The sequence below is a fragment of the Brachyistius frenatus genome, unplaced genomic scaffold (assembly GCF_029030835.1).
Source record: "Brachyistius frenatus isolate BFR_SWC_R1_liver_20210118 unplaced genomic scaffold, ASM2903083v1 Contig_21, whole genome shotgun sequence".
NCBI lineage: Eukaryota > Metazoa > Chordata > Actinopteri > Embiotocidae > Brachyistius > Brachyistius frenatus.
The window spans coordinates 4,587,444-4,611,146 of NW_027210620.1; the positions used below are offsets into that span (position 1 = coordinate 4,587,444).

At 43.1% G+C, this 23,703-nt stretch overlaps 1 protein-coding gene across 1 annotated transcript in view; it reads left to right on the forward strand.

Annotated features, from left to right (window-relative positions):
• The first annotated feature begins 402 nt into the window (after positions 1–402).
• Positions 403–23,703, forward strand: part of LOC138619811 (tyrosine-protein phosphatase non-receptor type 14-like) — a 37,983-nt gene continuing 14,682 nt past the window's right edge. The window contains exons 1-4 of the mRNA XM_069696589.1: positions 403–752; positions 11,361–11,774; positions 13,620–13,795; positions 23,144–23,241. Of these exons, the coding sequence (XP_069552690.1) occupies positions 11,601–11,774; positions 13,620–13,795; positions 23,144–23,241 (448 nt within the window). The 5' untranslated portion in view covers positions 403–752; positions 11,361–11,600. The remainder of the gene's footprint in view (positions 753–11,360; positions 11,775–13,619; positions 13,796–23,143; positions 23,242–23,703) is intronic.

The following is a 23,703-nucleotide window of genomic DNA, read 5'->3' on the forward strand; positions in this document are numbered from 1 at the left end:
ACTTCAATGAATACTTATTTTTTTTTCAGTTGTTTTAGGCTCATTTTAATCATTCGCAGAGGTAAAATGAAATACGGTTGTGATTCACAAAGAAAAAAAAAAATCAAAGATAAAAAAAACAACAACACCTGGCCTAAATTACTGTTACAGCATTTCATCTGCTTAATAATCCTTTTATCATCTAAAAAAACAACTTAAATTCTGAAAGTAATCAATTGCCTTGGATATTTTGTGAAGGTCACCACATTTTTCTTTACACCTCCATACTAGGACGTTCAACGTAAACCTCATTATTCCAATATTTCCGGCAGCCTTTGAACACAGCATTTGCTCCTCTCCCCGCCTGTCCTGAACGCCTCCATTGGACTGGAGAGACCACTACTATAAACATACAGAGTCCCAGCGAGAGAAGACCACGTCGTTGGTATCCAAGTTGGACAACTTTTTACGCTTTTTGTGTTTTGCAAAACACAAACATAAAACTTCGACGTGAAGCAGTTTCGGGACTTTGTTTGCGACTGGCTCTGCGACTTTTCTTTTTCTTTTTCTTTTTTTTTTTTTTTTGTTCTATAAAGGCTGCGCTCACATGATATGATAAACGGCTGTCGAGATTTTTGCGGTCCGTGCGGGATTTTAAAGTTAGTTAAATGACTATGTGAGGATTATTAATCTGCTGCGAGTTTCAACGACGTCGAGCAAAGAAGAGTTTCTTCATCTGGGAGCAGAGCTCGGCATGTAGCGAAGGACCAGTGGTAAGTTGTGTTGCAGAGGGGGGGAAAGAAAAAGAAAGAAAGAAAGAAAGAGGAAAAAAGAAAAAATCTCCAGTTGAGTTTTGTTCTGCTCTTTGATAAGTTTCCAACAGGTCTGTAAGTGGAGGGCGAAACTCGTTTAAAGTCTGTAGCAGCAGGGCTGAAATGTAGGCCAAATGGCTTGGCCACGTAGGGTGAGGAGGAGATCCCAAATATTTTCATGCCAGGCCCCCACCCCACCCCACCCCACCCCACCCGCTCTCCTCCAGCAGATAAACAGACATCAAATCGCAGACACACGGGCAGACAGAGCTCTACATCCTTCTCTGCATTTGACGAGTCTGTTGACTTAATAGAAAGGTACAGAACTAACAAATGAAAGGGTTACGCATCCAATCATCAGGGCAGATTTCATGAGCCTATATAAGAGCCAGTTGGGCAGAGGGCATGTGCCAGGTGGAGCCTACAACACCTGGATCCTCCTCTGGCTTCACATCTGGAGATGATAATTTCATCCCTGTTGCATGGAGTCATTCACATGGATGAAATGAGTTCAAATGGATCTTTTGTGTGTCCCTCCTCTCCAACACGGTGATGATGACGTTATCACGTCATGGAGCTGTTGTCCTCCTCACACCCTGGCTGCACACTCTGCATACCTGCTTGTGGAGAAGATGTGTTTGGACTTGCACCCTGGACTACAACTATTACTGTTTAAAAAAAAAAAAAAGTGGGGAGAGTTCTGTAAAGGCAAATATAGCATAGCTGCAGGAGGCGTAGGCCGTGTACACACACACACACACACACACACACACACACACACACACACACACACACACACACACGCACATTTACGCAAACACACATCTGGCTGCCTTTATAAGCTCAAAGGCATGCTGTGTAAATTATATGGTGCCAGAGCAAGTGGCTTGGGAGTACACAGCAGTTTAAAACACTGGTGGAGAATTTAGAAGGACCAAAAAAAAAAAAGTCAAGAGTAGTGTGGCTTTCATCTACGCTTCTCATCATCGCCTCGCGATCAGGTCTGTTTCAGACACAAAAGAAGGTGGTCAAATGTCTAATGTTTGTGTCAGTGTCATGTTTCTCAGTCCGTATCCTGTCGTTAATGAAAGGAAAAGTTGCTGAAATGCGAACTTGTCGTCCCCGAGGCGTGTTTTGTTGAAGGTCAGCAGCATGGTGAGATCATAATCTGTGTTTACTGCATAATGTGAGCCTGCATGTGAAAGGAAAAGTGGCTATTGTTTGTGTTGCCAGTGGTCATTTGATTCTAGAGGCCATTTGATTACTATGTGGCGCAAACACACCTGTAATTTTGGTCAAGGGCTCATGCAGTAGCACAGGAAGAGAGGGAGAAAAATAGGCACCAGCAGTCATTGTTTTTATTGTTGCAGCAGTTTAAAGTCCAAGAAATGCAGAGAATTCCTGCAGAGTCGGCTTGTGGTTGGAAAACGGAAAAGATGAAGGACGCAGTGACCTCCTTTTTCTTGATTGAAAGCTGATTAACGATCAAGATGTTGTGATGTAGTCTAAATAATGACTGAAGCTAACCCCTATTTTCATTGTAAATGAATCTGCCGATTATTTCTTTGGTTATTGTCGATAAGATGTCCAAATACTTTGAAGTTCCATCATATTATTTTCACATTTTTTTTTATCAAAAGTCCCATGTTAACATGATGACTTAACAATTATTGAGAAAAAAGAAAGAAACCAGTGACAAATTCTCACGCTGGAATGTCAAAATATTGTCTATCTGCTGACAAACTGATTAATTGTTTCAGCACTTGTCTGGATAAACAACAAATATTTCACTAGAGGAATAAAATTACAGATTTATTTTATTTTATATCGTCCTAAATTCTTTTCTTTTAACTTTGAATATGGCTTCCATTTTAGGAGACAGTCTGCCCTCCAATTTTTTGTTGTCATTGTTATGATATTAGTTTCAGCCGCATCATCCAGTCAGCTGAAAATGTAATTACAATTATTATTATTCGGGTTATATTTGGTGCAGAACGCTGCAGCCAGACTGGTTCACATAAATGTGAGCACATTTCACGTATTTTGGAATCACTGCATTGGCTACGTGTCCAATATAGGATTCATTTTAAAGTTTTATTGTTTGTGTAGAAGTGTTTTAAAGGAGCAGGAGCCACTTTCTGTCCGACCTGTAACTCTTGTAGCTCAATCAGGTCTTTTGACCGGCAGCTATCGTTTGTTCTGAGATCTAAACTGCCCTATGAACAGGTGTAGCCGTGATGTGAACAACTCGCACTGAATACGGTTTCCCGTCAGTGGCGTTATGACAGTTTAGTTTTCCTGCTATCGTTTTGATTCGCATAAAAGACAATCCCACTAAGTTCCACTCACTGGAGTGAACACATTCAAATTCGGGAAAAAGAAAACACTTGAGACGAGATGCGTCGGCGCTTTCATGACATGATTTATTCAGGCGAGCAGCTGTTCATTTCAACAGCCACGTGATAACGTAGAGTGATAACATGCTCGCTCACTTCAGGTGTGACTGTACAGACTTTCTCGTGTATTCAGTCTTGCAGAGATGCTTTTGTCAGATGATTTGTGAGTGCTGCGCTCACCTGGAAGACGGCAACAAAGCGAGGAGCGTGCTGCGACCTGCCCAACTCGTACACACTCCACCAGGTGTTTCGTGCGAGCTGTCAATCACCGCTGCCCCCAGCTCCCCCAATCCCCCCCCATCAAACACACACACAGCAGATCAGACCCCATCTCCCCTCTGATCAGCCCAGAAAGAAGGAACATTTGACTCCTCCTCCCGTGATGTGGCCCACACATGGGCCTGACACTTCACAGAGGGCACATACTGTAGTTTTTAGGGTATTTTATGAGGATGTTTGTACGTGAGCATCAAGCAGAGACATTTTCCATTTGATCTCAACTTTAGAACGGGTGACTTTTCCCTCGCTCGCGGCCATTGTGGGTATAAGATCCAGCCGGATGTAAACAGTAGCAAAGTGTTGCTGCTTTCATGGTCCTGTAAAATGCTGGTGTTTGCGCCTGAGGCCTTGGCCGTGAGAAAATACTGAGTGGCTTTTCGGTGATTGTGCGTGTGTGTGTGCGTGCGTGCGTGCGTGTTTGTGTTTGTAGTATTTGTGTGGATGGTTGTGTGAGTGTGATGTGGTTCCCAGGACTGGGTGGTGGTTGGAGAGGGGAGAGAGAGAGGGGGGGGGGTTAGATGGAAAATGTGAAGAGCAGTGTGGTTTGGCTGCAGCAGGCTCAGCGGCTGACGATTGATGGTCCCATGTTTCTGTTGTTCAAGTGGAGAGTCGCTGCTATCAGTTTCACCGTCCATGTTTGCTCACTTCTTCCCTCCATCCTACCCCCCCCTCCCCGCTGCCCCCACTCTCCCTGCTGCTCCCCGCTCCCGACCAACTGTACCAACATGATAAGAGCCGGAGAATTACCAGTGTCACATCGCCTCTTCCCGTCCTGCTCCATTCTCCCCATCCTCGCTTATCTAAAGCCTTTATTTTCTCATTCAGGTGCTGGGAATCACCATTGTTTTGCTTGCATTTAGAGGACAACCAATGCACCCCTGTCTCTCTCTCTGTGCCTCTCAATCATATCTCTAAAGTCTCTGCCTTCGTGACATCAACACCCCGGTTTCACTGCTGCGAGATGAGTCGACAGAGCTGCGTCACTGCTGGTTTGGAAACTCAGTATCTGGCCAGTGTATAGTCTCCCCCCCTTTGATCCTCCTCTTCTACATGTTCGAGTGACAGTGTTTAGATGGCTGTGCCGGCCTCAAACGCCGGGCATTCCCAATCTGCTACTGTCAACTTCAATACAGTCAAACTGCCTCTGAGAGCACACACAGAGATTCTATTGTTTTTCTGTAGTTTGTTTGGTTTTATGAAATTTTTCTGATTTGGCAGAATCTGTATATACGATGTTGGGCATCCACTATCAATAATGTGGGTTTGGAAAATCTTATGCAGCATGCATGCAAGTGGACATTTTTTTCCTTTGTTAATACTCCAAAATTAATAGTCTGCTTAGAAAATGTATTCTGTCTTCTAGTTCATTGTAGATTTGGTTGAAATAGTTTTTTTTTTTTTTAAATCTGTTGTGAAAGTTGTCTTTATACACTCTCATGTGTCCTACTCTTAAGGGACAAAACTCTGTTCCAACTCCAATAGAAGTTGAAAAACTGGCTTTTTCAAGTGAGCCTTTTTACCTGCCGTCTGAAAATTTCAAATGTATACGATTTGCTATCCTGAAAAAATACGGACAGTTACATCTTACTGCTTGGGATTGTATGAAGAATTTACAATACACACGAGTAGGTACAAATCTTTGAATCAGGATTCTAGGTCAAATTCCTTGAGGTATTTTCAGAGAGACCTTTTAAAAAAATATCATTAATTTCCTGTCAATCAATTAATAGATTGTTGTACTAATCCTGTTTGTGTCACGATTTTCCCTCCATGTTGAACAGATACTGATGGAGGTGGAGACCCACTGAGTGCTTGTGATTGTGTAAATCTTGCAGACGAGACTCCTTCACTGTCTGGATGTCACCTCTGTGCGAACACTCTACTGTGTGTGTGTTTGTCACCGTCCCCGTGTTCTCATGTAGTAGAGAGAATGTGCCGTGTGTGTGTGTGTGTGTGTGTGTGTGTGTGTGTGTGTGTGTGTGTGTGTGTGTGTGTGTGTGTGTGTGTGTGTGTGTGTGTGTGTGTGTGTGTGTCTTTCTTTGTCTCAGTGATGGAGCTGGAGGGGTAAAAAAAAGAGAGCTGGAAAGTGAGAAAGCAGATGCGCTTGTTAGAAGCACGCTGTCTGGTCGCCTGGCTCCACCATCTGTTTGCAGCTGCTAATGTGTGTGTGTGTGTGTGTGTGTGTGTGTGTGTGTGTGTGTGTGTGTGTTGTGTGTGTGTGTGTGTGTGTGTGTGTGTGTGTGCGCGCGCGCGCATGTGTGTGTGCGCGTGTGTGTGTGTGTTGTTTGCGGGAGGAGGAATGTGTCTGTGCCTGTTTGCAGCAAAAAGTATATGTACAGTACATGTTGTGGAGTGTATACTTATGATCATTCCTTCTTTATAAATTCATGAAAGTACACGCACACGCACGCACGCACGCACGCACGCACACACACACACACACACACACACACACACACCTGCACACAGTCCTCTGGATCAGACAGAAAACACACATGGCCACAGGGTCAGATAACACAGAGGGTCCCATTCCCGTGGTCCCTTAGATATGTCGGGAGAATAATTGCCAGATAGTGTGTGTAAAGTGTGTGTACCTCTGTCTTTCTTCAAACGGCATAAAAAAAAAGTTTGTATTTTACCATCCAGTGAGCTGTGCAGCGAGGAAGTTTCAGTCAGGCTGAGTATCGTGTGTCTGTGCAGTGAGAGGATCACCTCTGATCCAGGGTCAGCTCCGAGCTGCTGCAGATAGACTTCGGCTGAATGTGTCCTGGAATGTGTGTGTGGACTTCTGAGCTGTGTTTCCCCAAAACATCTCCCTACTAAACTTAATGGTATAAGCCAGTGAGGCACAAGAGGATCAAAGTCTTAAGAAGATTTGGGGAATATCAGACCAAATCTGGCTGTAATAGTATTTTCAAATTCTTTAGTTTTGGCGCTGTTTGGACTAACAGATGACTGACTTGGTTAACAGGCAGGACAATATAGCAAGTGACAAAGCTCACAGATAAAAAAAAACAGCAACAACAACTTCAAGCCAAGTTTGGAGTCTCTGGTGTGGCTGCTGAGGAGCTGAAAACACTTCAACAATTTGTCAAATGAGCCTCTTTAAGTTTTTGTTTAATCAAACTTCTAGAGCATGAAAGATACTGGAGTTTTGAGGTAGATGCTGATACTGATACTAACAATAAATAAATAAAAATCCGTCACTGATATACTAACTGATCACTTATGACAAAGACATGTAATGGAGGCAGAATAATTTACAGTCAAATTATAAACTTTATTGTCCGAAATGACATCAGTGCACTGAAACTGAATTTTGCTGCGAATGTAATAATTATGGGGTGACCAATATTAGCTAGTGAAATGGCCAACAGATACACTAAAACAAACATATTGGACTCTGCAATATATAATTATGATATTTTCTGACGTTTTTCATCATTTTCTGACATTCTTATCGATTGCTTGAAAAAAAAAAATCGGCAGATTAATCAATAATCAAATAATATTAATAATAATGTTATTTGTTTCCATTGTCAGTACATGCATCCTGAGAGCATAACTACTAAATACCGCCTGATTTGCCCTCTTGACTACTTGATCCAGGCCTGGTTTAGGTTCACAGATCAAACTGTAAAAGGAGTCGACCGGAGGAAGCGTAGTATGAGCTGTGAAGCACTTAACCCGCTTGTTTTGCTACAGCGCTCATGTGTAACAGTAAGGGTGTGTGTGTGTGTGTGTGTGTGTGTGTGTGTGTGTGTGTGTGTGTGTGTGTGTTGGTTGGGGGGGGGGGGGCTTGGTATTTCAGACAAGCACCAGAGATCAGATTGATTGAGTTACGCACGCTACACTTGCTTCCTCAGCTCTCAGGCGGCCTGTGTCTAATGCTCTTAGCAGTAGGTGACAAAGTGCTGTTTTGTTCCCACTATTGTGTGGCTGTGAATGGAGCACAGTGACAGAGGGGCTGCCGTGAACCACAGCGGAGAGGGAGCACACTCATCAGCGGCTCTGGTCCTCAGCAGATGCATTAGAATAGTTAAGTTTACTGCTTAACTTTTAGATCACGTATGTTCAAGTGTCAAGTGCTCGCTTCCTCTGAATTTTTAAGTGAGGTGTATTTGAACATTTCAGGTGATTTTCCTTTTTTGTTTTTGTTTGGTGTGCAGCTACTTCCATCATCTGGTTGTTTTCACCCTGTCATGCAGCCTGGCCAGCCGTGGTGTTTGTCACGGCATGTTTGGTCTGGTTTAATAGAGTTATGCTGCTGATGTCTCAGGTGGCCCCTGTAAGCAGAATCCACACCTGAGTGAGCAGAGAGGTGGCTGGCAGCAAAACATCACACCCTGAGGGGGAAACTTGTGTCAACATTGTTTTTTTTTTTAGCTCATTTTATATCCATCTTTTGTCAGCTGTTAACACGGAGCATTAACTGGCTGTTTGCTGAACCCCACCTGCTTCAGTTACCGTTGTACACCTGTCAAGTCTTTCGCCTCCAGATCGGCACACGACCCAGTTTACAATGATGAGACATCCCACTCAAAAGTCCTGTTTTCAGACTAAAGGCGGGATCTGAGCAGGCTCTGGGTTCAGGCTTGATAAGTCGATTGGCATCATACAGATAAATGGTTTAGGGTCAAGGAACCCTAAAGAACAGAAAAACAGAATACCTCAAAAATGTCGATTTTTACCAATAGTGCACTTCAATTATTGTGAGCGTTACGTCTTCTGTCAGAAACCGATTCAGCTGGCAGACAGGAAAAGGGCTGCAAAGTATTACTTTTGTGCAATAATGCCCCATCAGTGTACGTTCATTAAAACAAATTGTTTTTGTCACTCTCTCGTTCAATACTGGATCAATTTTCAAAAATTGTTGTACCCCCTTTAGTCACTTAGACCCATAATGGAGAAGTAGGTTCCAGTTTGAAAAATACAAAGTTTACTTTTAATCTGATGTCAGATTAAAGGGATACATCACTGTTACATCACTTCATAGTACATCAGTTATTAATGTTGTGTTCAGTTAGAAGTGTGTGTGTGTGAGCGCCGACCTCTTCTAATTTGCTCTTTGCTATTTCTGTAAGATTTTTTTTTTTTATTTTTTATCATGACTGATGTAAAACAAATGTGTAAAATTGAAAGAAACTCCTGTGGTAATGCGGTTTAAGCACACACAGGAAACAGATCTTTTCAGCTTTTTGTTTCCAGTTTTTGTCCCTTGCTCTATCTGTTCAGGGTGACTAAAGAAAAAACACAACAAATGATGGGAATGGTTTCATACATATTTAGACAAAGCTCACTTCTCTGAAAAAGAAAAACAATCCTCTTCCCTCAGTTTTCCCTCTCGTTTTTCTCTATGCCACAAAATTACAACGTCCAAATTCATAAACCTGTATGCTGTTTTTGCACGCTGGAAATAAACATGATGGTTAGGAGAGAATGTTGCTGCAGCACTGAAGTCATGAAGGAGTGGGTTTGCTCCCAAACTATTGTCTGTCTGTCTGTCTGGCTTTACTCAACCACACACTCCCAAACCATGCCACTGATTACTAGTTTAGAGTTGCACCAACTGCTGTCTGCTACTCTGGCTAACCTCTGAAGAACCTGCTGTGTGTTTTTGTGTTTGTGTGTGTGTGTGTGTGTGTGTGTGTGTGTGTGTGTGTGTGTGTGTGTGTGTGTGTGTGTGTGTGTGTGTGTGTGTGTGTGTGTGATCCCATGTATGTGCTTGCGGTGTGCCCTGTTCATGCATGTCTATGTTTGTACGCTTCACAGTGAAAGTATGTGTCTTTATTTGTGTCTTTGTGTTTATCTGGGTCTGTTTGCTTATCGATGGTGATACTGTGTGCTTGGAAACATTTCTTCGTGTCAGAGTGTCTGTGGTTCAGGTCAGGTGATGATGGGGGGGGGGTGTCACGTTGATTTCCTCCCCCATTGTAATTCACTTGCTGTGGCTTCTTCACTCTGTGTGTGTGTGTGTGTGTGTGTGTGTGTGTTGGCATTGGCATTGGTGTGAACGCCCAATGAAAAACACATGAATAGGATGATGCCACATTACAGTGCACTGTCTCAGATGGATTCAGGAGTAAGGAATGTGCTCCGGCTCCCGAAGGGGCACGGCTGTTACAAAACACAAGCGTGAAGCAAGTGTGATTCAGATAGTAGCAAACAACACAGCTGTGTAGCTTCTTGCCCTCTTCCATTCAAGACTGCCTCCCCTGTGCCTTTTTCTCCCGCTCACTCAGCCTCCCTCCACAAGCACACAGGGAAAGTGTGCGTGTTCCTTGTGGTGCATACTTGTGTCAGGTGTGCTCTGTTTTTCCAGTCAGGGTAGAGAGGAATCTGGGACAGGGTCCAAGCTGACTATCAGCAGCACATTGCCAAAACCTGGGACAAGAAGCAACACATCTTTACTCCTCCTCCCTCTTGTGCTCCTCCTCCACCTTTTTTTTTTCTTCTTTTTTTCTTTTCCCCTTCCCCTCTCCATTATCACTGGAGCATTGTTGTGGCATATTTTTGTCTTTCTATCACACTAACAGTTTTATCTTCTTGTTTGGTTTTAGCCATCAAGTTTTTGTGCTGGGTACTGCCTTTGTGTTTAGGAGACATTTTCCTGCTTAGGAAGTGTGGGGATTTTTTTGCAGTGTAGTTCCTGCCTAACAAGGCTAGAAGGTGGCCACCACCCTTAAAGTGACACTTTGCTTGAGTTACTTGAGTTTTATCACCATTGACATGATTTGAAATCATCCTGTGATTTGTGGCTTTAAAGCCCAAATTTTTGAGGTTTGCCTCTTAGTGGTAGTATAGTGTGCTACAGATGTGAATATACTGTTTACCTGTGTGTGTGTGTGTGTGTGTGTGTGTGTGTGTGTGTGTGTGTGTGTGTGTGTGTGTGTGTGTGTGTGTGTGTGTGTGTGTGTGTGTGTGTGCTGCGCCCTATTTCAAAGGTCTTTCCTCATTACAAACATGAAAGCTAAGTACTGATGACTAACCCAGGGATGTGTTCAAAGTGTTTCCCAAAGACCCATCTCAACCTTAAAACCACAGTGTGTGTGTGTGTGTGTGTGTGTGTGTGTGTGTGTGTGTGTGTGTGTGTGTGTGTGTGTGTGTGTGTGTGTGTGTGTGTGTGTGTGTGTGTGTGTGTGTTTTTTCTCTCCTCATGATGTTGCACTTATGTTTCAGTAGTTTCTTGTCGACAATGTGAATTCAAATTTTCTGTTTTGTGTGACAGTAACTGACAAAAAGTGTGTCTGCGGAAGCACATGTGCGCCACCACCGCCACCGCATCTGTGTGATCTTACACACTGTAGGCTGCAATGTCTGGCACTGTGCTGCTGTCACAAGGAGAGAGAGCGAGACAGGGGAGATAAAAAGGAAAGGAAAGGCCTCCCACACAGGCAGATATGAGACTTAGAAGCTCCATTAGTTCCTCAAAGCCAGCTGCCTGGTTCAGATGGATGTCTGCTCTTGCTCGGCTGTTTGATGTCCATTCATCCATAGCCTCACATCTCTGCCTCTGTCTCCCAGCTTTGCCTGATGCAGGGCCTCATGGGGCTAGAGAGAGTGCAGCTGCCCCAACTATAGGATAAAGCTCCTCTGCTGCCGTCCCATTCCTGCCTCTGCTAAAGCCAGAGCTCCACTGCTGCTGCTGTTATCACTGGTAATTCTGCCAGCTCAGTCGTTTTTTTTGTTTCTGCCTCTTTATAGGAGGCACGCAGGATAATAGGAAGAATGTTTACTGATTAGAGCACCATGTAGTTTGGGCAGCCTTGTGGGCTCAAATGGGAAAGAAAAGTTTGAAAAGATTCGGCCAAAGTCATTTTTCAAGAGTTCCATGTTATTGACTTCTCTTCCTTTTCCCCTTTTTTTTTTTTTTTTTTTCTATCTTTCTCTGCAGCACCTGTTCTTACTCCTCCTCCTCATCATCCTCCTCCTCTCCAGACAACTTTGGGAATGGGCCAGCGCCTTGCCAGGGTGCATCTCTCCACCCGGTGGTGCGGCTGGCGTCGCGCCAGAGTGAGGAGGGCAGCAGCCAGGTCATAGAGCCTGCCCACTCTCGCTCCGCTCGCTCGCTTGCTCTCCAAGTGACGTTTGACCTTTGACTCAGCCGTGACCCCGCCTCGACCTCTGGCCAGCCATGCCCTTCCGGCTGAAGCTGCGGCGTACCCGGCGCTACAATGTCCTGAGCAAGAACTACTTTGTGACACGGATCCGCCTGCTGGACAGCAACGTGATTGAGTGCACTCTGTCGGTGGAGAGCACAGGACAGGAATGTCTGGAGGCGGTGGCCCAAAGGCTGGAGCTGCGGGAGGTCAGTCTCTTATTATGTGACACTGCTAGTATTTGAAAACATGCCAAGTGACAAGATATTCTGAAATATCTGTCAGGAGCTTTTTTTTTTCCTTCACCAAAGTTAAACACAATATTTTTTTTTTCTTAATTTCTGGGGGGACACAATGAATCGTTGTAATTTGGGGTCCTGCAAGTGTCATAATTCATCAGCTGCAGTTTCAGGATGTAATTACTGGTCTGACAGACTAGCAGACATTTGTTTTTTACTCTCTCTTTGCTTATGTGATTTGCCACGTGTCCCCCTCTCACACCCAGTGTGTGTCTCCCTGCCCTCTGCTGTCTCTCTCCTGCAGGGTCTTTGTATGTCTCTAAGGAAGCTTGGCTACCTATGTCCTCTTTTCACTGCAGAAGAAAGAGATACAGCTCTTCCCCTTGTCCCCTCCTGTCCATTCTCTGTGTGGGCTTCCTCTGGTCCTCCTCTTCTGTTCCCCATCTTTCTCAATGTTTTCCTCTCCTGTGTTTTTGACCTTCCATCAAGTTTTAAGCACTAAGCGCCTCTGTACTCCCACAGTCTCCTACTTGGGAGCAGAACATCAGTATTTTCTCTCTTCTCTCCTCTTCATTTTGTTCTTTTCTCTTCTTGTTACTTCATACACAAACTGGATGCATTGCATGGTCTTTGTTTGATGTTTGATGAATACAGTATGCTTGTTCAAGTGTGTGTCTGCTCCTGCTGACAATGCCAGAGAGAGAGAGAGAGAGAGAGAGAGAGAGGTGGTGTAGTGCATACTCACAAAGTGTTGTGGTATTTGCCAGGTGTCAGTGATGTTATAAATATGGTTGTGACACCACAGCTTCAGCTGCTGTCTGCCTGTCTATCTCATGACTGTGTGTGTGTGTGTGTGTGTGTGTGTGTGTGTGTGTGTGTGTGTGTGTGTGTGTGTGTGTGTGTGTGTGTGTGTGTGTGTGTGTGTGTGTGTGTGTGTGTGTGTGTTGTTGCAGCTGCAGCTTTATGCCTTTTATTATATCACTCAGACAAAACAGATGTGCTTCTCTCTTTGTAATACCAGTGACACACGCATCACAAACTCACAAAAATCCAATACAATTTTTTCTTTAAATTGCATGTTTGGATGAATGTTATGTAAAACTGTAAAAACTTGTTTAGATCAGAGTTGTAATTAATTCCTTTTTGACATTCAATCTTTTTCTAAAAAGTTCACAAACAGATCTGTTGTTATTCTTTCTAAATGTTTTTTTTTGTGTGTGTGCTCTTTGCTCTGTGAGTTATGTTACACTTTTAGATTAAATTCAATTTAATTTAGTTGAATGTTATTTATGAATCACCAAATCCCAATAAAAGTAATCTCAGGTCACTGAACAGAGGACATTCCTTACAACATTATCGATTGATTGCGGATCTCTTGATAGAATAACAAGCCACAGACTTGTTTTCATTTTGATTTAGTGAGATGGGTCATCTTATCTGCTTTGATATTTATGCTTAATAGAGTTATACTGCTGACGTCAAAGGTTTGATCAGATTTTAAGAAGAACTATGTGCCTGTTGCATTTCAGATGCTTAATAATCTCCTCTGTGATTTGCTCAGTTGTCCCCAATGTATTTCCCCATTTCTCTCCTCAGCCCATTTTAACCTTTATATTCCCTTCAAACACTTGTGCCTCCACTATCCACCTGCCAGTTTCTCCTTCTTCCTTCTATTTATGCAAGTCATTTTATTGACTTGACAGACACAACTCATCTTTGTTTCCAATTTGTCTCTTCTTCTTTATTCTCCTTCCTCTCCATCCATTGTCCTTATGCACCACACTGACCTTCCCTCCCTCTCTCCTCTGCCTCTAGACCCATTACTTTGGGCTGTGGTTCCAGGGGAAGACCCAGGCCCCGACCCAGCGCTGGGTGGAACTTGAGAAACCCCTCAAAAAGCAGCTGGACAAGTTCGGCAACGAGCCGCTGCTCTTCTTTGGAGTCATGTTCTATGTTCCCAATGTTTCCAGACTGGAGCAAGAAGCCACCAGGTGATTAGTCTTTGAAATGCTGTGAGACACATAATTAAAGTGCTGCGTGCTTACGCTATACGCAAAATTCCAACAGTGACAAACCATCATGTGTAAGAATGCTTTCCAAGTTTCTTTGGTTTAAAGTCTCATCTGGCCTTATATTGCAAACATGAGCTTATTTCTCCATGTGGCTCACATGTACAAACAGTCAATGTCATAAGTGCTTCTCTAAAAGCTCTTCTTTTCTACAAAGAAACAAGGATCATGCTTCATGTCTGAATCAGTATCCTATAAGGACCTTAGATTCAGGTGAGGTTTTTGGTGATGGCATCGAGAAGTAACTGTTTGCTCGAAAACAACAGTGATCTGATTGGTGAAAATCGGCTTTTGATTGAAGCATAGTCCAAACCTGCCAAGTTTTATTTTTGAAACGCTGTTTTCTACGAATTTTCCAAGGACGACTTCTCCGATGGTTCTGTGCAAAAAAATGCGTTAGGTCCAGTGAATGCAGTGAGTTTCTAAAAGTAGCTGCACTCTGTCTCAGACATGCTTAAAATTGACCAAGCACAAATAAAAGTGTAAAAACAGAATTGCCACGGGGGGGGGGGGGTATCTATAGTTACCTTTAGTCCAAGCCAGGTAAGTGCTTTCCTTCTGTTTACACTCTTAATGCTAAGCTAACATCCCCTTGCTCCAGCTTTACAGTTACACAGATATGAGAGGGACACTGAGAGGCATCTAACTCGCAAAAGGAAAGTGAATAAGGGTATTCCTGAACCATCATAGTGTTCCTTTGTTTGATGAATCTCTTGATCTGTGTTTACAATTTGTCACAGACAGACATTGACATCATCAACAACAGCCACTCTTTCCTCATACCACCCTGTGTGTGTGTGTGTGTGTGTGTGTGTGTGTGTGTGTGTGTGTGTGTGTGTGTGTGTGTGTGTGTGTGTGTGTGTGTGTGTGTGTGTGTGTGTGTGTGTGTGTGTGTGAGAGAGAGTGTGAGAGAGTGTGAGTGTGTGAGCAAGAGTGTGAATGAATGAGCACATTAGGTATCTGTGAAGAGTGCAGTGTGTAGTGGAAGGTCTGCAGTCTCATTCCTTCTCACACACACACCACACACACACACACACACACACACACACACACACACACACACACACACACACACACACACACACACACACACACACACACACACACACACACACAAAATCAGACTTGCAATTCTGCCTCACACTGAGCTGGTGAATTTGTGGCTTCTGCCTCACTGGATGTGGGAAAGGTCAATCGCAGGTCACAGCTAGACATTTTGACACAAGAGGTACTTTTAAGGTGTGTGTGTGTGTGTGTGTGTGTGTGTGTGTAAGAGTGAGAGAGTGAGATAGAGGGAGATGAGTGCAGTGTGTGTCTGCAGGTTTGTTATACAGGAGCCAGGATCATCAGCTCTGCTAAAGGGATGGTATTCCAGGAATCCCCTGCGGGCTTTTATGGTGTGTGTGTGTGTGTTTGTATGGGGGTTATGAGGTTGAGGGGGTTATGATGGGGGCTTAGGGGCAATTTAGGAAACAATGGGCGTCTCTTTTTCTCAAGCCCCCTCTCTCTCTTTTTTTTTTTTTTTTAACCCTGTACATGGTGTCACCCTTACTCTTTTTTATGGGGAGCAGATCACCACCATCATTAGTTGCACACTTTTACTCTCTTTCACTTTCTCAGTGTCCCGTCGTCCCCAGCCCCCCATCTTTCTCCTCTTCTGTTAGGCAAGAATGTTGGCACAGCCGTGCAGCGTAGGAGGTGGACCACACATTCCTCCCAGCAGAAGTGCTGGGGGTAAAAGGGGTGGGGGATGTCTGGTTTACAAAACATATGCAGGCACACACACTCATACACACTCACACACCTCCCACCTCCCACACTCCCCCAAAAATCCTCTCAGAAGCCAGCTGCAGCCCTGTCAGAGGAGCTGCTTACAATACACCACATTGTAAGAGCATATAAGCTCCCCGAGGCTAACTTTTCTCAAAGCCTCATCCCCTTTTTCCAAGTTGAAAACAATCTCCCCAACTTTTTGGAAGAAGAAACATTTTTATTGGTTCTAATCAGAGGTTTTAGTAAATCCAAACACCTTATCTATTTAATAATCCAGTTTTCTTTTGAGAAGTGCATCAGTCAGTATGGTAATGAACACAGATACGAAAGACAGCCCAGTCGATAATTTATTGATTTGGATCAGATCCAGCGGAGCTGGTAGTTTATTTATTTATTTATTTTTTTCTACACACACTACACACTCTGATGGGGGAAGGGCAGGATTCACAGAAAGGCGGCTGACAGACATAATGAAGACGACAAGTGGGGACAGAGAAAAGTACAAGTTTGGCAGCAAGCCTTGGCTTTGGTTTTGCACCTTGCTCTTTATGTGGTTTGAGTTTGCTGCCTGCACGTGCGTTTGCTGTAACTCATACATATTCATCAATTCACATAGAAAAGACTATTTATGCAAAAAAAAAAAAAAAAAAAAAAAAAAAGTTAAATAACTAGTGTTACCTTAAAATGTATGCCGTTGAATTTGTTACAACTTTAGGTCATTGTTTTCAAATGCATGTTATTCCTCATTCTGAACAATAAATGTATGTTATTTATATCAAACATACTTCATTTTTTCTGTTTATTTTAACAGCAATTATATAACAGCGTTTCATAGCAGAAAATCCCAACACCCTACTCACTAATAATAAATTATATCATCGTTGGAAGTATTTAATTATAACTTTGATGCCAGAAACCTGAAAAGCGGAGCGTTGACTTTATCTCCTCTGAGTGAGTTTACTGAGAAAGTAATGCGAGTTGTATGATGTGGTCGCTCGCGTCTTTGAAGTTGACTGTTTGACTGACTGATATGTAACCTGATACTACATCTCCCTCTCTTCTCTTCCTGTCATCCATTCATCTGTTTCTCCTTCCCTCGCTTCATCCCTCCATGCAGCTGTGAAAATTAACCAGAACGGGGGCGGCTGAGTGCTTTGTTGCACGTACTGTAGGTGCATAGTCATTTTATTTAACTGCAAAAACACCTTAATTAGAGTTTTCACCACGTTTACACTTCATCCAGCTGCATTCTAATACACATCAAAGACAATTTTATTTTTCACTTTTTCTCATATTGTTCGGTCGTTTCCATTTCAACAGTCTGTAAGATGCAAACAAACTCTTTCTGCTTGAAGTGACACATTTATCAAGTGGTGTGTCTTTCCTTTATAAAAACATCTTTTAACATTCTTTACGGTCTTTAAACTACCCTCAAAATAATGGCAGAACTTTGTAGTAGTGCTAAAACAATTAGTCGACTTGTTAATCCCATTTCATTTTTTTTTGTCCAACCTGTGTAATGCTCACTGGTAGCCCCTTAAATGTGTAGATTTGCTACTTTTCAGTGATTTATATCACTAAATTAAATATCTTGGTATTTGTCTAAGAAGAGCAATTTGAAGTTGTCACCATTTGGCTATCAAGAGTTTTCATCCGGATTTTTCACTATTTTCCAGACCTCAACATCAATCTTAATCAATAGTGAAATGAATGATTAGTTGCAGAGCCTGAGGGGTTCTTACCTGATTGGCTCTAATCAATGATGACGTATCCTTCCGCGATTGGTCACGCCCGTCATGTGATCACGTGACCTTTTTCTGGAAGAAACCAAACGACATGAGCCTTTAATGCCAGTGGATAATTAATCATGGACAGCGAATTACGGGCGTCGCTGTTCTTGTTATTTATTCTGGCAGCTGTTGTGCAGTTAAATCCTCAAATTTTTCCATGCGCAGGAGGCAAACTATTATGCGAGCAATTTTTTTATTTTTATTTTCTCAGTGTAACATGATGCGCCGGTGTTGCACTGTACTTTATGACCCATCGGATTCTCTGAAAATTTCCTAAAATTGTTCCTCAGACCATGTCTGGGCCTAAACCTAAACAACTCTGCAGGTAACAGAAACTCATGGGTCACCAAATACTGTTCATCACGGGTTTATCACTGCATACCCAGCGTGCCTGAAAGGTCATGTGATGTGCGTTTTTTTAAGCATTTAGACTATCGCCGATTCTTGTTTTCGTTTTAAAACGCCATTTTAAAAGGAAAACTTAGTAGTTGGGACAGATCTCGCAGTGTGTGCAACTGAAACCGTCTGTTCCCTGTGTGTCGCTGATACAATAGGAGGGAAAACTGGCTCTGAGTGAGAAAGAGAGGAACCTAAACGGGGAGCTGTTGACCGTAGCAAGGCCAGCTGGCCTCAGCGGCCCCCAAGGCGAACAACACCAACAGCCTTGAAATCCTAGCTTTGTTCAGATAGTTATCAAGAACACACACACACACACACGCACACGCATGCACGCACACGCACACACGCATACAGCTGTACTGTGTTGTGCCCCTTGCTGATTCAACACATTTCAAAGTGAAATCCTCCTGCCTCCCACACAAACCGTCTGGACCCATCCCGGGGTTGAGGGGGTGGTTGGGGTCATACCACCGCAGAGGTGGCGGGGGTGGAGGAGGGGTCGAGGCATATGTACACACATACTCACATTCATGCATGCATGAACATATGCTCACAGCCTTGTTGTCCGGGCCCAATGGACATCTGGCAGCATGTCTTGAGTGGGGCTTGGACATGCGTGGGCATATAAAGGGCTCTTTGTGCCTGTGAGGCTGCCTGGACTGCCAGCAGAGCACTCTGCCATGGTGCAAGTCACAAGAAACTAGTGAGGAAAGCTCTACCTCACCTCCGTGGATGTATATTCACCTGCCGTTACAGCGTTGTGATGTCATTCTGACATAGATGTGTGCAACTATAAGGGCTTCTTTGTGCAGGCATGCATGCCAGGAAACCATACTAGGAAACTATTATAAGAAGTTCATTTCTGATGAATGTGACTGCATATTTTCCATTTCTTGTTCTGTATAAACTTAATACACCGATTACAAACTTTACTCCTTAACAGCTTTCAATTGTTATACTATATTAAGAATGATATTTATTTAGATGAGATGTGCATCCACTTAATCTTCTAAATTAGTTTACAGACCATCTTAAAATAGCATAATTCGGGTTATTAGCAGCGAGGGACCACAACATGTTTACACCCCGTGTTAATTCATTCTTTTTTTCTTTTTTGTGTTACTACTAGCCTTGCTCCACCCAATTATTGCTCACAGCCTCAGTCATCACTTTAATTATAGACTAGTAACCATGTTTGCATTCATGTTAGGGATGGGCATTTCAAGCAAAAAATACAATTTGATAATCACTGAACTTTTTGACTATTATTCGACTATTAACGAAACCTCTTTTTAAATAACAATTGGATGAAAATGATAGAATTGAGTGTTGTAATTTCCAGTTTTATTCCACAGTGAGATTATGGTCTCACTATTATAATGACTAAACCAAGACACAATGATACAGAAGTGTACTTGTTTCTCTTATCGTAACAGTACTGTGAAATTATGGAGCTGCAGCTGGTTTATAGATTTAGTTCAGAGCAACGCTTCCTTTGACATTTAAGGATTTTTGTTGACAACAGCATTACCAATGAAGATGTACCTGAGGCTACTGATCATGAGTAATTCATGAATCAGATCATTTAAAAGCAGAACTGAAGCATGGCAATTACATTCACAGCTGTCAAAATATGTCCCATAGGAGTTCCAAGCTATTTCAAGAGGAGTTAGGACTGATGAGGGTAAACTCATAAAGTTGCCTTAACTGCCTCAATCCTGCTCCTGTAAACACACAAACAAATAATTTTTCAACTTTGGAAACTGGGGAAAAAAAACAAAAAAAACATAGAGAGACTTGACACAACTTCCAAAAGCTGATAGAGGCTGCAAAACTCTTCATCACCTAAACTAAAAAGCTTCCTCAAAGAGGCAGGAGATGTCTCATCTGTCCGTTTAAAAGTTACGGCAGGATGTGGCCAAAATAAGAAATATATCGGTTTTTACACTGAGAAATATTCATGAATGGAAAATGAGGATACTTCTTTGTCAGACAACGATGGAATTTACCTTGCATCACAGCAGCTACATTTGCATTGACAAAAACACAAGAATACACACGTTTATCATTATAATCACAAAACAAGTCCAATCGAGTAGATTTGATCTTGTTGTAAATGTCATATTCAACCGAAGGGCTGAGTAGTGCACAAAAAGAGTGCTTCTGTCTAATCTTATTCAAATGTGATACATCTCCAATTTGATGGTAATAATTAGCGTTCACCGTTCAGGATGTGATTAGAGATGAAAAGAAGATTTTCCTTACATATTTTTTCTTTTTAATGAATGTACAATTTTATAAATAACAAAACATATTACGATACACCCTGAAAAGCTTACAAGCTATATGATTTTAATATTTGATCTGCCTGACACGATTGCGAGTTTGCTACCAAGACAGGCCTTTGAGGTTTAATAAAAGGAGACAAGAACATGAAAACATATCTTTAACACAAAGTTGGGGTTACTGTTTCAGGCTTTCGTTTCTCTCAACCTGCAGAAGGACAGTATGCTGCTTGTGTGCAGAGGTCAGAAATAGAGGTTTGTTTTATGGGTCAAAAGCGAAAAATGTTGGGAACCGCTGTTCTAAAAGTTGTATTTGTGGTTGTTTTGTGTAACATGGACTCTCCCATGAGGAGCGCTCTGAGACTTTTACTGCTTCTTACTGTCCCGCTTTCACTTGTTCAGTGTTATTTCAACAGTTTACCGTCCGCCTCACCGCTGCTGGCCTCGCATATGTATAAACACCATCATGTCGTTACCATTGAACCTCAGAATGAGAACCAACCACTGTCAACCTCAACATTTCCCCAGACCCCATACGGAGATTGCTGGGAAAACATGGCAGAGTTTGTAAAAACAAAGTCCACAATCATTTGAAGGGTTTTTGTGTCCCGCGAGGCTCCTCCCCTTCAGACCGCATCAGGCCCCGCCCCCTCGCTGCAGCCTGCAGTGGTTGGGGTTGGCTAATTAGAGGGTTGCCACGGGAACGAAATGGCAGTTTAGCCAACGGGTTGTAATGACAGGGTGAAAGGGAGGAGGGCGGGGTCAGATTATAGACCCGGGAGTATGCCGGGAGTAGCTCAAAAAAGAAAAGGAGCAGGGAGAAGTGGGGGGAGAGAATGTGGAAGAGAATATGAAACGTGAAAGATGTGAGGAGGTAATGGAGACTCCGGGGGTAAATACAAAGTAGAGGGAGCGAGTTTTACAAATGACATGAAAGCAGAAGGAAGGAAAAAAAAAAAAATGCTTGGAGTGTGTTGTTTGAGAGGAGGAACGAGTGAATGACGAAGCATGTAACCAAGCGGTTTGCACATAGCTGTTTGGTCAGAAAAGGTGTCTCGCAACTCGCATCGGAAAGACTCGGCCTGTGGTCGCCATGGCAGCAAACAGGAAACGGTGTGCGATTTTTTTTTTATGCAGCCGAGCCCGGTCACCCTGACAAGTTCCCTCTGTCCTCCTGTGTGGCCGCTCCATTCTCCCAAAGACAAACATCCAGCTGGACCACGGCTAAAAGTGGACAAAAGGAGCTCAGAAACTTTAGGAGCTTGGTGTATTTCAGCCTCTCGGTTTTGGGACTTTTACCACATTTTGTGAAGGCTGCAAAGTGGGCTCAACAATCCGAGCAGTGTCATCATATCAACTTACCGAACCACCGCTGCCCAAAACCACAGTGAAATGAGTCCCAGTTTGCCTCACATTCGCACAGCAATCATAATGCACCTCTTTTGTCCAGCTCGCGTCAATGCGAGTCAGTCCTTGTTGCATCAAATGAAACGTGCTTTCTGTTCGCTGAAAATGAACAGACCTTATAAAATCATATTGTTTGGCCCCTGCTGGTATACGTTTGGCGTTCCACTCAAGCTGAAAATGAGTCACTGGTATTTCAAATAGAGGTGATTCACTCATTCCTCACTTCTGCAACAGGCTTCGCTGACATTGTTTTAACCAGCCGGCGCTGTTGCCAGCGCTGTCGTCTTGACGCACGACTTCGCGTTACACAGAACAGAAGCCGAAGTCTCTCCGTGGTGTCTCAGATGTTTGCAATTTTTCAGTTGCTAATGTGCGACTTATTTGCTTTGGATAAATGTGTCAAAACGGAAACCAATCACGTTGTCCAACTTACACGAGTGGTGCTCAGAAACAGCGTCGCTTATCGGAAACTTAAGATTAACCACCAAGCAAATTTTGGTCAGTTTATAAACGCTAATAAGACTTTCTGAACAGTTTAGCCGGCAGAAAGAACACATTGAAAATGCTGTCCGACATGTAAGAACAAGAGTCTATAGCCGTGCTTGCAGCTCGGTAATGCTTAAATGCCGGCGTGCTAACATGCTCATTTTTCAGCAGGTATAATTTACCATGTTCACAATCGCAGTTAAGAATTTTTGCGTTACCGTTTGCCAAATAAAAAATACAAAACTGCTGATGTTGATGGGAATTACCTGTTAGTCTTGCAGGTGTTTACTCAATGCACTGGACACATTACACCTAAAAGATTGGATCCACAGAGTGTGTGTAAAAAAATAGTGTCCAGGTCTGAAAGGTGAAGCCACTGTGGTAATGCCTTTTTAAGTGCAATACCACAGAAGTGGCTGCAAAAAAAAACAACCTCTGGCTCCAACAGGCTCTCACTTAAAAAGCATCAAATTCCCTCATGAAATACAAAGTTAATCCATTTTTCAACAAGTGGTAATGGTGTCATTTGTTAAATCAATCCTTCTGATCAGTGTTGCGCTGTTCTTCTAAAAAAAAAAATACTTTCATAATTAATTAGATTCAAAGAGAGGCATCTTTCGGGGTAACTCTAGTTTGACTGACAGGCCTGGGGTGCAGTAATGTTTCCGGAATAAGTGTCCTCAGGTTCTTAGTCGGATCCATCCCTCGCTCCGTCCCAGCTTGTCTAAATATGGTCACTTGTGGCTCCAAAAAAAACCAAGGTGGCGATACCCAAAATGCTCGACTTAAAACATCGGTTCACAAACCGCTGGGTTGGTTGCCACCTGATGTGATCAGATTGACACTCTTTGTTTATTTTTGGCAGGACCACAAAGGGTGTGTGTGTGTGTGTGTGGGGGGGGGGAATCAGCTTTATAAATGCAAATCTGTCACTGAGTGATAAAGTTACACCATTGGTTGGTTGAACGGACTGACTTCCTGCTTTTGTTTCAAATTTAAATCCCTCGTGTCAAATAAAAATCCCTCTTGTGTTTTAATACGCAATCCAACCATGCACCAGGTTTTGAACTATCTCTGTTTTTCTTATTTCTTACCCCCCTCCCCCCTTTTTTTTTTTTTTCTCTTTGTAGGTATCAGTACTACCTGCAGGTGAAGAAGGAGGTGTTGGATGGACGTCTACAATGCTCTGTAGAGCAGGGGATCAGGCTAGCTGGCCTAGCGGTACAAGGTAAGACACAACATGAACAAACATCACATGTGAACCATCGACCAGAGAGAGACAGACGGGACAAGAGGGAAAGAGTGAGCGCAAACTCACACTTTCTCAGGTCGTCTTAACTTCACTACCTTATATGGCTGCATACCACAGGGAGAACCCAGTCCACTTGAGTTCCTATGGTATCAGTCCTAACACATACACACACACACACACACACACACACACACACACACACACACAGCCTCGCTCCATCTTCTCAGTCCTGTTCCTGGGTGCTGTCTGTGTCCCAGGGGGAATGTAAACAGACAAGTGAGCTTATCACCAGCTCCAAGGTTAGCATTAGCAGCATCAGGAAGACGCTTATCTACCGGGAGGCAGGGATCCTCCGCCAGACCTCCTTTTGTCCGACAAACAGCAGAACAGTACTTACACACTTATTACAAGCCCTTCCCGAATGACTGTGCATGTTTT